At 38.2% G+C, this 16,732-nt stretch overlaps 1 protein-coding gene across 1 annotated transcript; it reads left to right on the top strand.

Moving 5' to 3' along the window:
• Window positions 1-4,697: 4,697 nt before the first annotated feature.
• Window positions 4,698-16,238, top strand: susd5 (sushi domain containing 5). The gene is made up of 5 exons (XM_028035200.1): window positions 4,698-5,020; window positions 7,205-7,373; window positions 9,443-9,552; window positions 9,899-10,087; window positions 11,221-16,238. The coding sequence occupies exons 1-5, from the start codon at window positions 4,933-4,935 to the stop codon at window positions 13,137-13,139; spliced, it is 2,475 nt and encodes an 824-aa protein (XP_027891001.1). The 5' UTR covers window positions 4,698-4,932; the 3' UTR covers window positions 13,140-16,238.
• Window positions 16,239-16,732: the final 494 nt, after the last annotated feature.

A 16,732-nucleotide genomic window follows, 5' to 3' on the forward strand; every position in this document is an offset into this window, starting at 1 on the left:
GATTTCTCATCGTCAGTGGTATATTTAAATTATTTCTGCTTATGTGCTTAGATAAGATGCTTATGCCGTCTCTGTTTTAGGAGTGACATGACACAAAAACTATGACAGATGTAGTTGATGTCCAAATAAATAAATAAATTTATTGTACATGTTCTCAATTTTATGAGAACATGTACTTTGAGTTTCCATTAGCTGTAGACTTAATCCTCTAAAGTGTCAGATAAATTCTTGAAATATATCTATTTATGTTTAGTGAGTCTATATGGCAGTTTCCCCTTATAGCTTTTAAATACTGAAACAAATTAAATTTATTGAAATGTACCTGTGATGAAATATTCCTTTTCCACAAAATTCAAAGGGAAATACATTGTGTCAGATATTTTATTTTAATTTCCAAATATTTTATAAAAAACAAATAAATCACATTATTATTATTAATAATAATAATTATTATTATTATTCTCAGAAAATTTTAAATCATATCAAAGTATTATAATAATAATAATACTAATAATAATAATAATAATAATTATTATTATTATCTATCCATCTATTTTCTGTACACCCTGGTCCCTAGTGGGGTTGGGAGGTGCTGGTGTCCATCTCCAGCGAACGTTTCGGGCGAGAGGCGCGGTTCATCCTGGACAGGTCGCCAGTCTGTCGCAGGGCAACACAGAAACAGACAGGACACACAACCATACACACTCACACCTAGTGAAAATTTAGAAAGACGTATTAACCTAACAGTCATGCTTTTGGACAGTGGGAGGAAGCCGGAGTACCCGGAGAGAACCCATGCGTGCACAGAGAGAACATGCAAACTTATATCTTTGTGGCGCGGTCCATGCTAGCGAAATTAAGTTAATATGTTAACTTAAGTTCGGAAGCATGGCCACGTCCAGACCACACCTCTAATTAGAATATAATTATAATTATGTATTTATCTAATTTCATCCCTTTGTCCCATCCGTCCATTTTCTTACACCCTTATCCCATTGAGATCTGTGCTGGTGCCCATCTCCAGTGGTCAACTGGTGAGAGGCAGGGTACACCCTGGACAGGTCGCCAGTCCATCACAGAGACAAACAATCATATACACACAAACGCAGACCTAAGGAGAATTTAGAGAGACCAATTAACCTGAACACATTTCATGTTTTTGGACTGTGGGAGGAAGCCGGAGCACCCGGAGAGAACCCACGCCTGCACAGGGAGAACATGCTAACTCCATGCAGAAAAAAGGCCTGGAATTGAGCCCAGGACCTTCTTCCTGCAAGGCAACAGTGCTACCAACTGCGCCACTGTGCATCATGCCTTCTTTAATAAATCTTTAAACTTATCTCTTTGCGGTGTGGTCTGTGCTTGTGAAAGTCAACATGTTACCCCCACACTAAGTCTTCACTTCTTCATCTCCCTTGATCCCCTCATTCCCCCATCCTTTCATCCCTTCTTCAATAAATCTTTAAACTTCAATCTTTATGAGGTGGTCCTTCCAAGTGGATTGCAAATCTTCATCCATCCATACATCCATCCATTATGGTGAGAAGCTTCATGATCTTGGCCCCTAGCATAAACAAGCGTTACTCATTTTCTTCAGCAGGCTGCTTTCTCTTCCATTTTTCCGGTTTCTTCAAACCCAGAGCATGTCGAAGCTTTTTCAGAAAAGGCTTCTTTACCGGGAGGGGAGCCTGTGCTTCGGCAATTACCTCCTGATCCTTCATTTTTAGCTCCTCAGAGAGCTTATAATTACGTGAAAGTTGGCGTTCTATTTCAGCTGTTGACGCATCCAGCTCTTTCCTGTATTTGACTTCATTTAAAAAGAGGTCGCGTTTAACTCCATCCAGCTCCTTCTGCAGCATGTTCTTCTCGGCGTGGAGGAATTTGGCCCTCTTTCCGTTACGTATCTCGACCTCTGCATGACGATATCTTTCATCTCTATGCTCCTGCTCCATTGTTTCTATTTCTTTTCTAAGGGCTAAAATTTCAACTTCAAACTTCTGGACCATTTCTAGACTTGCGTCTTTGGCTTGGTCCAGCTCTTTCTGGATGCATCTCTGTGCCTCTAGGGAATCGTCTTGCACTGCAGCCATTTTTTGACTAAGAGTTGCATTCTCAGCTTGCAACTCTGAGTAAAGCATTTGGTTGATTTTCACTATCTCTGCATGAGATTCTCTGTCGTCGTGCAGCTCCCTCTCCAGTGAACATATCCGTTTCTTATGAGTTAAAACATCCATTTCAAATTTCTTTGTCATTTCCTGGTTTGCCTCTTTGGCTTGGTCCAGCTCTTCCTGGATGCACCTCTGTGTCTCTAGGGAATCGTTGTGCACGGCAGCGATTTTCTGACAAAGAGTTGCATTCTCAGCATGCAGCTCTGAGTAAAGCATTTGGTTCATTTTCACTATCTCTGCATGAGATTCTCTGTCGTCTTGCAGCTCCCTCTCCAGTGAACATATCCGTGTCTTATGAGTTAAAACATCCTTTTCAAATTTCTTCGTCATTTCCCGGTTTTCCTCTTTGGCTTGGTCCAGCTCTTCCTGGATGCATCTCTGTGTCTCTAGGGAAACGTCGTGCACTGCAGCGATTTTTTGGCAAAGAATTGCATTCTCAGCTTGCAGCTCTGAGTAAAGCAGTTGGTTCATTTTCAGTATCTCTGCATGAGATTCTCTGTCGTCTTGCAGCTCCCTCTCCAGTGAACATATCCGGTTTTGATGAGTTAAAACATCCATTTCAAATTTCTTTGTCATTTCCCGGTTTTCCTCTTTGGCTTGGTCCAGCTTGCTCTGGAGACATGTCTTCAGTTCTGTACTCTGTCCTGTGTTTCCATCTTTTATCATCTTAAAAAACCTCTTGCTCATATTTGTTCGAGAGTTAGCTGTTCTTTCTACGTCCAGCTCTTCCTGTAAAGTTGCCACCTGTTCTGACAGATTAAAAATGTCAGTTTCTAGCTTAGCAAGGACTTCCTGATATAAGGCCGTACTTGACTGCATTTCTCGCTGTAAAAGTGCCTCTTTTTCTTGAGAAGATTGTAGCTGATATTGGAGGGCTTTATTTTCCATGAGGAGCTCAGAAAACACGATGTCCTCACTGGCATTGGATCCTTGTTTTGCTTCACGGCACACGCCAACGTCGTTTTCACTAAACTCGCATTTTTTTAGTTTGAGTTTCGCGTCATGCAGTTCTTTATCCAAGTTGTTTGCTCTTTGGCGTTCCTCATTGAATCTGGCTCTTTCTGAATTCAAGAGCATCTTTAGCCTGTTAATTTCCTCCTCCAAGGAATCACCGCTTTGGGTATCTTTGCCTTCAATCCAGGCATCCTGACTGTGCTTGTTTTTCCGTCCATCTTCCTGGCATTGAATCTCCTCTTCAAAGAATTCCTTATTCTGAGTCTCCATTTTTCTCAAAAACTGTCTCAAAAATTATCCAAACAGGGTTTTCTGTAGAAGCAGTCGTCACTGGACCTTGTGCTTTCTGACAAGCACAAGAACTAATCACTGAACTTCAAGTGAAGTTCTGTGGTGACATCACAACATGTCTTGTGACATCATAGGATTGTCCAGGCTATGGTAACCTTTGACAGTGTTCTAGAATTCTGCACCTTGTTTATTTTTAAAAAATGAACCTGTAATGAAGAGATCTTCTTTATTCTATTCATCTATTTTTACTTAAATCACTGTATAGCACTTTTAAAAGCACTTTTTGCACTTTGTTAACAAGCACTTTATTTAGCACTGCACTTTAAGCATAGATTTGCACATAAATAGCAATTTGCACACAAGAAGTCTTAATTGTATTTATTGAGCATTTTTAGAGATTAGCATGCAGCCTTTTGTTCTGGGCTCTGCACAGCTGCTCCTCATTGAGAGGTGAGGTGGTTGCCTGTGAAGGGAGGATAATTGTTACTCAGAGCAATGAGCTACTGGTGGGTAAAACTGAGCAAATGTTTGTGCGTAATCTGTTAAGTGTGGATTTCTAATATGAAGTGACTCACCTGTCTTGTCTTGTCCAGGGTGTTTGGACAAATACCGCCCCAGGGGTCCAGACACCACGTATAGTTTCCGGGAGCGGCCATTGAAAAGTGTGTGTGGGGGGAGGAGATTGTTTATGGGTTTGTGGCGTTTCATTATGGTGTACTGTAATGATAAAACATAAAATATTTATAAAAAGTGGAAATATTTGTATTTAGTAAAAGGTATTTTATTTAAATAGCTGGAGATTGGTGAATTGAGACTCCCCTGTGAATTAAAGGTGGTTTGGTCGGTCACAGCTGGGACTATTTAAGGCTGCAGTTTCACCTGTGAAGTGTTGTTGATGCTGTGTGAAGAATAAACCACTGCTGTTTCCACCTGACTGCCTGAGCTTTTCGTCCTCACTGTAAAATCCAACCGCAAAACGCCGCCTTGTTACAGAATGAAAATTAATAAAGAGTTCCAACCATGTTTTATACAAATAATGAAATGAAATGAAATCATCCAAAGTTTCTGTACTTTCTGTGCTTTTTATTCAAGAATATGATCTGATAACATTATCTTGAGTTGATTTTTACACTTTTATATCCTCATTATAAAGTAATTACTAACAGTCTGGTCTCGCTGAGAAGCAGCAGTCCTGCTCACCTCCCTCTGTCCACCCTGGACATTTTGAGCCGTGACGTATTTACTTTCGGGAGGACGTGATTTTTCACACAGGTGCTTTATCTGCTTGCCAGTGCAACTATTTGGGGAAGATAAGCTGCGCCTCTTCACTCCTGAGCCGTTTTATGTTTCTTCCTTCAGCATCCTCACTGGTTGACGCGCAGTTTTAGTCTGTGCAGCCAAAAAGAAAAAAGAGGAAACAAATTGCTACTTCTGCCTGCGAGTTTGTGAATAACTCTTGAGATTTTTAGGGCACCTTTTCCAAAGCAAAAAGATTTTAGACAGACAAGGGCTGAAAAAGATGCTTTATTGTTCTAACCAAATAGTTCACTCCTTGTTCTTTGGATGCCTGGCTTTTCTTGCTGTGACCTCTGTTGTGAACGCAGAAGGTAAGACAATATTTTAAACTTTTATTGCTAATGGAGTCATATTTTGGAGACTTTTTAAGGCAGTTTTCAAAACATCATTTTAGGTGCATGCCAAAACATAAAAAATAAAAATGTAAGCGATAAGAGATAGTGACGCACAAAACGTCCGCTTTTGTACCCTGGTGAGCAATAGTTTGGTACACTGTAAAACACAAACTGTTGGGATAATAACAGTGACAAAAATGATCCAAGACATTTAAAATGGAATAGTTTCACTCATCACATTGAGGTGAAATTGCATAAATGTTACCCCAAAGGACCTCTAAGTTATTTCATTTATCAACTTTCAAAATGACAGAACAGGTTAAAATATAATTAGTATTAAAGATATAACTTGCTGTTTTCTCTTTTGCAGTAGAATCACAATTAAGAACAATTGTTTCTTTTATAATGTAATCTTGTGGTAAAAATTAACAGAAAAGAAAGCTTGGTTTTTAGCTAATGTATGAAATATGACTGAAATAATACTGATAATAAAGCTTTTAAAATATATTCTAAGAAGGTGGCATATAACTTTTTAAAAAAGCGTTTGTGAAAGCACAGTTAGTTAGAACTGTCACTAAACTAGATAAAACTTAAGTTTTTGATCCATTCACCTTTCTTAATCAACAATCTTTAAAACTTTTGCTAGGCTATTTTGTTTATAATGCAACCCATACATAATGTGAAAAATGTTTACTCTGTTGACACCCTGAATAAATATGCAATGCACTTTTCAAGTAGTAATTTTATTTCTTAAGCTAAAAAATAACCCAACCTGGCTCGCCAATAAAATATGGCTGCCCTTCATGCTAAATCATGAATTAAATGTGACAACCATATTTTTGGTTCAGTTCCTCTGATTCCTACTAGATTTGAAGAATTAACAACCACTTAAATAAAACCTAAAAATAGGATGTATTAACATTTGTTTGATAATCTGAAATATCTAAGTGTCACAAATAAGTGAAAAAACTGAAAATGTCTGTTAGGAGATATTAACAAATCAGTCAATTTGGTTCATGTGATGAAAAAGACTGATCAAAAATCTTCTTTTGAATTTCAAATATTTTGGCTTGACTTGCTAAAGAGAATAAACATTATTGTTGTTAGAACATAACCAGAATTGAACAATGCCTTTAGAAATTGCCATGTGTTATTTAAAACTCTATAAATTCAATAACAGCCATTTTATTGCCAAAATATCTGCTTTTAGGCATGTTGACTTTTCTGTAGGGTTTGCTCTGGTTTTCTCGTCTCATTCAACCTTCTGTTATATTTAATTACTGCAGCGGTAATTTGAAAATCCCACAATATATCTTCTTTTGCAAAAAACATTCAGAGTCCGTTGCTTTGCATGCTGACAAGTTGAAGGGATGCTCTGATGTTCATTATAAAAGGGGAAAAACCAATTAGGTTGGAGCTCGTCTTCACTTGCCATATAAAAGTGATTTTGTACTTTAGCAAGATCTTTAACACATGGTGTCACATTTGTCTCAGTTTTATTACATATGTAAACATTGGGAGCAACATGGAGGAGACTATTATCTATGATTGGTTTTCCAAAGGTAATGTTTTTTTTTCTTCCTAAGATATTACTACAGTAACATTGAGAACTGAGCATACATACTTGTTAGGTATAGAATTAACTTTGTCACATGTGTTTTATTTTGGTTTATTTGTCTGTTTTGTTAGAATACAAATCACCTCTGTTCAGACAAATTACATAGCAATACTTTCACTAAATGGAGTCTACTGTTTCTCAGCTGAATACATTTCATTTAGTGTATTCTCACAGTTACTATCTGTGACTACCTTCTTTTGTTAATAACAGAAAGTAATCACATACATCACATAAAGATAGTCAGAAGGTCTCAATTGATTTGATCCAACTATTAAATATTAGCAGAGTAATAACACTGCAAAACATCTCAGACTACACAAGTTTCATTAAGTTGAAGGATTTATCTAGATGTTTTTTAATACATATTTGAATTCTGTACAGAAACAATCTTGAACTCCATCTTATGATAAAAGTGTAATAAATCCCCTGCAATTGCTTAAGTCTCTCAGCCATGGGTTGATGAATAAATTATTATTATTATTATTATTATTAATGCACTGTTGTCAGAAAACTTTCTGACCCGTCGTGTCGTCTCTCCACAGGTCGTGTGTTTGTTTTAGACCCGAGGAGCTTGCAGGGCTTCGGAGAACCAGAGCAGGCGTGTGCCTCACAAAATGCCCGCTTGGCGTCAGCGGAAGAGCTCCGTCAAGCCGTGGTGGAGTGCTTCTTCTCTCACTGCACCCGTGGGTGGCTCTATGGCGGCACGGTGGGGTAAGAAAATAAGCATTTACCTTCCCCGCCTTTGAGGGGATGAGCAGGGAGATTTCTGGAGATGATCAAAGCGCCCATAAGTGTGTGCGCCGCCTGTGCGTGTGAGGGAGGTTACAGGAATGGGTGAAAGAGGAAAGGAAGCAGAGGGAGCGCTGTCTGTTTTAGCAAGTGTGGGAAGACACATTTCAGGGAGGAGAGAAAAAGCAGGGAGCAAAAGACGGAGAAAGGCTCCTCTGTCTCCTCCTGAGGGATGAGGGAATTCTGAGCCGGGGTGTCATGTCGACAACTGCCTCCATTTACGCCCCACATCTCCACAGCAACGTGAGATGCTGCTTTCATCCCCCCGAGAGACAGAAGCAGATGCACGTTTGATTTAGGAGGGAGACAGGTACAGTGATAGATGGCTGACAGCACGCACAGGAACTTAGGTGGGAAGAGGAGATCCAAACTCTTACAGTAGGTTTTGGGTTATTTGGTTCAAATGTAGAGAAAAGTGACAAAACTCATGTAGAAAGATGGAAGCAATCATGATGTATCACTACAGCGGTGACAGATGTTTTAATTTCAGAAATGATCTACTATTAAAAGTTGTTTTCTGGGTGTGATGGGTGGTTGAATCCCATTTATTAGAGTCATCAAAAGATGGATTTTTGTGCAAAGACATTTGTTTTATTCATCTATTTTCCTTCAAGGTTAGATTTACACCTTTTTGTGAGTTAGTTAAACGATCACTGCTCTCGAGTTGTTATGTTTTTTTTGTCTTCCTAACTTTTTCTGTCAGTGGTGTGAACTTTCTGGGGTTTTTTCTCCTCGGATCCATCACTATTATCTTACAGTCTTCACTGAAACATTGTCAGAGGTTTTTCTGGTGTGTTGCTGTAAACAAATACCATTCATCCTAACTCCCATACATTAACATCGTCTTCTTACTTCTCCATCACTGCAGGTCACTGCAGGTCACTGCTGTGTGTTGCTCCTACAACACTATATTTCATACATACAAATGTAGACCTTTTGGTTTCACGTGTAGCATAAAGGTAATAATTTGACAAGTAGCTCTTCTTTTATGTGACAAATGTTACTTTCTTTAACAGATGCTTGCAGGTTTAAAGGTCAAGGTTTTACCAGTCTGTGTTTTTCTTTTCTGTATCTATTCTCTCTTTTCTGTCACCTAATGCTGATGAAGCATGAGCCATGAGTAACACTTCTTCTCCAGACACATTTTTCCCAATCGTTTGGTTAGTTCAGTTGTACTAAGACTCATATATGTCAATATCAACACCTACTTACTTCTACGTTTTCGTTTTCACTTGTATTCAGGCTGGTAGCCCATGACAGTTACGTTAATTTCCATGTCCAAAAGCAGAAAATATCCCCTGAAAATGATTGAAATACTGAAACTTGCTTAAACGTAAAGAGAGCATTCATAATCAGACTGAGAATGCAGTCAAAAGCTGCTGAGGAGTTAGAATGTTACACGTAAAATACCTAAACGAGGGATCAGGGAAAGATGCAGTGACCAACAAAAGATGGCAAAGATTTTAGTTCAAATTTGCATGGAAGTGCCTTTAAGTTTTAGAAGAGCATGATGTATCTAGCATAACAAGTACAAGTTTTGTAAATTAACTTTATTTTTATTTTTATGTCTGGTTGGTGCCTTACACAACTGTGAAAACAACGCATAATTTCCCTTCCTCTTCACAACTATGAATTACTTTGTTGTATCACAAAAAGTCTGATTAAAATACACCTGATGTTTTGGTTCTAGTGTATGGAGAGCCATGTCAGCCAAAATTAAATAAATAAATGAATGAATATTTTTAAAATGACTTATTTGTAAATAAATGTACAAATAAATATAATAATAATAAATAAATAAATAAATGAAAATAAGGCAAAGGTGATTAAATTAAGAAGCCAATTAATTATATGCTTATTTATTTATTTATTTAATCAATGAATTTGGGCTGAAATAGGCTCCATAGTAATGTGACGCCATTTTTAAAGGTTAGATAAGAGTAAATACTTCTGAAAGTCTGTTGTCGTACCATTTCTGTGTTTGTCTGCAGGACGACAGTTTGTAGTGTTGAGGGGAGTTCACTGAAGGCTGTTAACGTGAAGACAGAAAATGCTACGGAGGACACTGCACACCTGAGTGCCTTCTGCATGAAAGACAAAAGTCAGTGGTGTAAAGGTTTTTATAATGATACACCAAAACCGTAAATAAACACTGGTTCCATTCAACTCTCTTTGTGATATTTTCTTTTTGGGTGTATGTATTTGTTCGGGTAAAGCTAATGAGTGTTTCTGATCAAACTTCAGCCATAAAGGAATATAAGTATCACTTAACATGAACAACAATGCAGATACTTTTTGACTTTAATATTTTATACACATTTTCACAAAACAAACTACTTTTTAATTCATCCTAATATTGACTTGAGTGAAACGTAGCATCATTTATATTACTTTGAAGAGAGTAATCTGTATTTTACACCATCCGTGTCATTTTTTGATGTTGGTAGCTGTGACCTGTGGGGATCCTCCATCGTTCCCCAACGCCCGTCTGCAGGATCACTCAGGGTTTGAGATGGGAGACGAGCTGCTGTACACGTGCACGCCTGGTTACGTGATGCCCAGCGGTCACTCTGCCTTCAGCCTGCTGTGTGACAGCTGCGGAGAGTGGTACGGGACCGTGCAGATTTGTATTAAAGGTAAAACAAAATTTACATTTTAAATGTCTCATGGAAGGTTTTAAAATATTAAGGAGCAAAACCAAACAAAAAATGTGAATAAAGGGAAGGGTTTCATGTTTTGTTTCTTCAAAGTTTTAAGGCACTTGTATCTTGGCTACAAATGTTCTGATGTGAATTGTGAAAATGTCTGCTTTGACTCTCTATAATATGGCCATGTTAATTTTATTTTATTTTTTTAAAGTCTGCTGGTTTTACCTTCAACCAGCTCTGAGCAGACTGTTGGGTCTGTCATGTTTATGGCTTTGGTTTTTAAATGGTTTCAAACATGAGGATTTACAAGGTGGTTTATGAATGACAAACCTGTTCCAGGCCTGTTGCATCTGATATTAGTTCTGCAGACTGTTGTGGATGGATTTTTTTCTTTAACAAAGAGTGAGGAAAAACTGTTTTAAAACCCAAATGAAACTGTCCTCACCCGATGATGCAAGTTATTAAGGTTCTTATGGATCCGGTCGGTCGCAGTCGCAGGGACGAGACCTCAGACTCCCCTCGTTCAATTTGGAGGTGGACTGAAGACGAACTCCTCAGATTGGTCAATGCATCTGATCTCTCATCGCCCTCGACCTCTCCAACTCACCGGATCCTGTTCGTGACGGCAAACTGTTGTGGAAATTTTTCTTTAACAAAGAGTGAGGAAAAACTGTTTCAAAACCCAAAGAACCAGAGAAAGAATATATTAATTGGCATTTATTCAAAGGTTCTATAGAGTTCAAAGTCTTTGCTCACTGATCGCAGTCAGGAGAAAGAGCCTCGAACAGAACACAGCTTACAGTTTTATATTGAGTTTTATATTTCATTCACATAGTTTGATAATCTATTTGGTTACAGAACAGATAGCAAGCACAAATATCTTCTTTCATTAGGGGAGTCAAACACGTCATGAGGGTACATAGAAGAAACAATTTAATAACTTTATTGAATTACCACGGCCAGAAGAATCATTATACTGTTATGCATTGTTGTACTTATAATCATGTGGTGATCTTAAAATTTTCTACTACAAGACTCATGCAGACAATCTTAATATGAAACATATAATTTAATACGATGTAGTTCTAAATTTGATTAATGTCTTGTCATTTTACCTTTAGGTGGAACTGAAACCCATGTAGACTATGAAGACAAGCTTGAAGATTCCTATGAAGAAACGGATCGTGATCGTGACAGTCAAGAAGACATATTCAGAGATACTTCTCAAAATGGGAAGGGGATTCTACAGCAGCAAGAAACAAAATTTTGGGTCAATGTAGAAGAGGAGCACCAGGATGGCCATGAAGTGCACGGTATTGGAGTAAAGGTGATTAATAGCAGTAGAACCTTTGGAGGAACTGTGGATGAAGTAGCAATGAGAGAGGAAGATGCTTTCACGGTCCATCCCAGGTTTGAGCAGGACAGTACCAAGTTGGTCCGGACTGGTGCAGCTCCAGCCACAAAAGAGCCGTTTTCTCTTCTCTCTCAAAAACACATGTTCTGGTTCCCCTCTGAGACTTTCCAGGAGGAGGTACTGCCCATCTCCAGCAACTCAGTCACACAAGCAACACAAAGAGCTTCTGGTGCCCGGTCTGAGGAGAGCAAAGAACACGAGAGCCAAGAAAGGCTGGAAAGCACCGACTCTGTCGATCAAGATGATCATGATGGTGATGGTGATGATGATGATGATAAGAAAGACAGAAATAAAGATAAAGATGATCAAATATATGAGGATCCTGGTGATGACAGAGATGATAATGATGATCATGATGACAACCTCCGTGATGACCTGGACGTCCATGAAGACGACCGTACCGATGATCACAATGATCATGATGATCACGATGATCATCGTGATCACGATGATCACGATGATCCTGACAGTCGCCAGGAAGAGGATTTTGATGACAATGTAAAGCAACCGACTCGCTACGACGACTCGGACAGATCTGATCGGAACAGAGACGACGATGATCATGATGACCATTATGACATGGGTGAGCACGAAGACGGCAGTGATCGCACCAAAGAATACGATGATCGTGATGATGCGTATGACAATCACCCAAGTCAGGAGGATCATGATGATGATCACAGGGACAATGATGGAGAACATCCTGATAATTCAGAAGAACATCCAACAATTGACGATCATGATGATGGAGAGGAACATTATGATCACAATGAAGACGACATTCACGATGATCGTGATGACAAAGATGAGGAGAGCTATGACGATCATGATAGTCATGAAGACGATGATCATCACCCACATCTTATCATTTCTGTAGCCAATGAGCGGTGGCCAAACATCACCCAGAGGGAAGCAGGAAGTAAGAACTCTAAAGATAATACTTGGCTTGATGGATATCCTGTTGATCTATTTGACACAGAAAATAGTGATTCCACAAAAGGGCAGATGGGAACCAGAATGGCAAAGACAACAGACAAACCCAACAATGTGGAAGTACGTAAACGGGTTCCTCACATCAGTTTGTCAGACGGAGATGTATCCTTCACTGTGGCACCTAAATCTGACCAAGGGAGGGAGAAAAAGAACTGGCCTGGCTCCAGGACTCCAGCTACCTCATCTGACCATTCAGAGCTTTCAAACTCCGACACCCTGGATTACGCAACACAACAAGTTGCTCCCACCCACTCCTGGCTGGACGACCTCACCAATCACCCCTTCCTCGATCACGGCCCAGCTCCCCCGGTGCATGATGGGAACACGTTTCCTGGAGTGATAGAGGAACACACTGTGGACAATCTGCCAGGTATGATGGGTGAGATGGAGGGAGAGAAGAGGAAGACGATCTGTGTGGGTGAGGACTGTCCTCCCCACCCTCCAAGCTCAACCATCCAAGGGGCGAAGGTGGCAGCCATCATTGTGGCGGTGTGTGCCGTGGCCACCGCAGTCATCATCGGAGTTTGGTGTTACAGACGGAAACAGCAGAAAAGTTCGCTGTACGAGATGAACGGAAAAGGTCAAAGCCAGAGCAGACAGGGCCAACAGATAGAGATGCAGCAGAAAGTGTAGGAATGGAGAATGAGGACGTTAATGAAGAGCAGAGACATTTAAAGATAGAAGAATTAAGATAAACAAGAGGAACGAACTTCCCTACACCATGTTAGACACTACTGCAGGTGTGAACACTTTGGGTTTGATAACTAGCTGCATTTCTGCTTCAATGAAAAAAGCCTTGCTGAATTAGCTATAAATATACCCTCATATTATTACGTTAAAACTTCTGCATGTAGCTGGATGCAAATGGGCTGTGCCTAAAACAAAGAAACTAGTAAATACAGGGAAGCTATTCCTCCATGATTATATCAACTGGGACTTCCAACTTTAAATGTTTTCATCATTTTAGTGATGCTTGTTTGTATTTCTTTGGGTTTCTGCTGTTTCTTAAACTGTTTTGAATACCTTGATACATTGATGTAAATCAAGAATGTCAACCCTTGGAATCCATTGTCATAAAAGCTTTAGATCTGTTGCGTCTTCAACACGCCTGATTTACTTAAATGCTTTTAACAGGTATCTGCACAACTTGATCATATTCTCCAGTTGTTTGAATCAGGTGTGTTGTACAGGGTCATGTAAAAACATAAACCCCAACTAACATGTGGCTAAATCTCTCTTTGCTCCTTGAAGACAAGCTTTTTGTAGCCATCAGCAAACTTCTGACCACTCTTTTGGGAGAGTTAATTTAAACTGGTAGGTTTTCTGGCGTGGTGCACCAATTTTCAACAGGATTTAAGATGAGGTTTTGCTTTGCTAACTCTATGCTAACAAGATTTAGCCATTCCAAAACCAGTGTTGATTTACAATGGAGGTCAATGTTTTGTTTGCACCATGTGGACGGAAAGCAGCGTTTGATAATTATTTATTCCACAACAAACACCCATCTGACCAAAACTATCACTCTCAAATGACAGATTGTCCTATTTTACTGAGCTATTCATTTTTTTAAGTTTAAAATATGCACTTTATTCCAAGTTATTTACCTATATAACATTACTGCTATGACTAGGCAGCAAAACATAATCCACCAGTCATTTTACTTCATTTCTTTGGGTTGCATTACTCGTTTGGTAATGCAAAACAAGTTACAGTAATGCAGATATGCACGATAATGCAAAAATAATCAAAAAAGGACAAAATAAGAGTGGTGCTGGGTCGGCTGGTGAATTTGACCTCAGTTGGCCCCCCAAATGAAACTCTGCTTAGGAACTGCTTTAAATATGGTCTGGGTCTGATCAGCATCACTGTTCACAGTGAAACCAGTTTTACTTTACCATCAACTGAGAGGACGATGGCAAAGACATTTTCAAATGTTTCTGCTTTGAGATGACATATGTTGTGAAATGGCGCTATGTAAACAAATTGAATGGAATGGAATGAAATTGAATTGAATTTGATTTTCAGCTGACCAAACAAATGCCTTCTGCAGAAAGTTTTATCGGGCAAAGTTTGAACTTTTTGGCCCAAATGCAAAGATGTATGTTTGGCAGAGTCAACGTAATAACACTCAACCAAGTGTCAAGTATGGTGGAGGCAGCATCATGCTGTGAGGCTTTTCTTTACTGCCAGAAGTACAAAAACTGATCACGTCACGTTTCCAGACTGTTGGAAGACGACTCAGAGCGAAATCATGAATGCATTTAAAGTTTTCTCCATGTAAACTTCGTGCAGAAAGACCTTAGGCTGGGATTTGAACGCAGTACTAATGTCCTGCAACACAAATGAGAAAATACAATTTTGTGCAAACATTTTTTCTTCATCCGAGTTCCTCCATGTTTTGACTTAGCCCTTGAAAGAGACATCAGTGAAGATATTAATTCATTTTTCTACCACTACAGAAAATAAAACTGTCCCAGATGAATTATGTGTAATATTAAAAAAGTATGAACCCTGTCCCCTCAACACACATACTCTAAATACAAACTTCCTCTGAAATCTTCCCTGGAGAAGATATCTGGAGATGTGTTCAGTACAGGCTGGTTGAAAATGACTAAGATTGATTAATTTGGTCAAGTTAGCTAAATGAGTACAACTGTGTTTATGTGTGCACTGTAAATGTGGCATTTAGTTGTTCTTCTGTCTACCCTGTGACAAATGCCAAATAGAAGATGTACTTTTAAATGTTAAAATGTAAACACATTTAAGTACTTAAAGGAGTTTATATATACAAATATATCAGTTTTTCTAGTTTGGTAAGCAAGTTAGCATTTGAAACAGACATTATATAAAATTAGTGTAAATGTTGTTAATGAGGTGAGACGCTTTGGCATTGTTGTCCATGGCGGTTTCTTGTGTAATTCACTTTAGCTCCATACAAATTATGTTTAAACTGCTGTTATTTCAGGATTGCTGGTGAAGAAAAAGAGTAGTTGGATCTGGCAGCTCTTTGTTTGCCTGATTTACTTCCTAAACTTTGAAAAAAATCGAGGAGTTATTTTCCAGACTTTGAAGATTGAAAGATTAAAGCGATGACAGGATGGACAAGACATTGAATTTCTCTTCATGTGAGTTTGTTTTATCTGCACATGTATGGCAAATATTATGCCTTCTTTATAAAGAAAAAGTATTTGTGTCAACTTGAGTCAATAATATTGTTTTCTTAGTTTGTTCTACTGTAGTCAGGAAATAAAAAATAATTTCACACTATTTTTGGTAAACAATTATTATTATAGTCATTATTAATTAACAATAAAAGAAAAGCATGATAATAATATTAGAAATACAACATTTCAAGTAATTATTTTGGTTATATATGCAGTGACTAAAAACACTTTTAACGTTTCTGTTGATCTCAAAGTGTAAAGATTAGTCCAGAAGTACATCTAAAGTTCACTGTGAAGGTAAAACATGTTTGTACATGTGCTTTCTTGCTCTTAATAAACATATAAGATGTGTTTCTGTAATTTTGATTGAAATATTCTATAGTTAGGATGAAATGCAGATATTATCCTGCATGGAAAGAGTAATATATTCATAACCACTTTTTCACATTTTGTCATGTAACAGCCACAAACTATGTATTTTATCAAGATTTCATTTGATAGATTGTAAAGTGGAAAAAACTGATTGATGGTTTTAAAAATCTTTCTAAATAAAAACCTGTAAAGTGTGGCATGCTTTTATGTTCAATCCTCTCAAGTCAGCACTTTGTACATTTATAAAAAGAGAATGTGTGATCCAAATTAAATTACTTCAATTAGTTATAAATGACTGAATTACATTTATCCAAATTAATTCATTAAGTTTATTGAGTTACATCAAGTCAAAGTTCAATTGTTAAATTACTCGGAACCAATTGAAGTAATTTATTTAAGTTGGAAGTTTTGATTAACTTATTTAAAGTATTGCCACAAATTCTCAAATGGATTTAGGTTCAACCTTTGACTGTGCCATTGATTTTCTATAAATAACTTAATTACAGTTTACTTTTTGCAACATGTTTTGCTACATTGTCTTATGGTTAATTTAATTGTTGGTCTATAATATTCACAAACAAACCTCCAACACATTCACAAAAAGCTGGATTCATCCTGAGATTAAGTCTGAGGATTTAGGTTAGAGGTGACGGGGGCTGAAAATCAGATTTTTGTTTATTACGTATTATT

The sequence above is a fragment of the Xiphophorus couchianus genome, chromosome 13, assembly GCF_001444195.1.
Source record: "Xiphophorus couchianus chromosome 13, X_couchianus-1.0, whole genome shotgun sequence".
NCBI lineage: Eukaryota > Metazoa > Chordata > Actinopteri > Cyprinodontiformes > Poeciliidae > Xiphophorus > Xiphophorus couchianus.

Coding starts and splice junctions, on each gene's coding strand:
- susd5 (XM_028035200.1), top strand. CDS start 4,933: ATGCTTTATTGTTCTAACCAAATAGTTCACTCCTTGTTCTTTGGATGC. Junction 5,021..7,204: donor CTCTGTTGTGAACGCAGAAG/GTAAGACAATAT, acceptor GTCTCTCCACAG/GTCGTGTGTTTGTTTTAGAC. Junction 9,553..9,898: donor CTTCTGCATGAAAGACAAAA/GTCAGTGGTGTA, acceptor TGATGTTGGTAG/CTGTGACCTGTGGGGATCCT.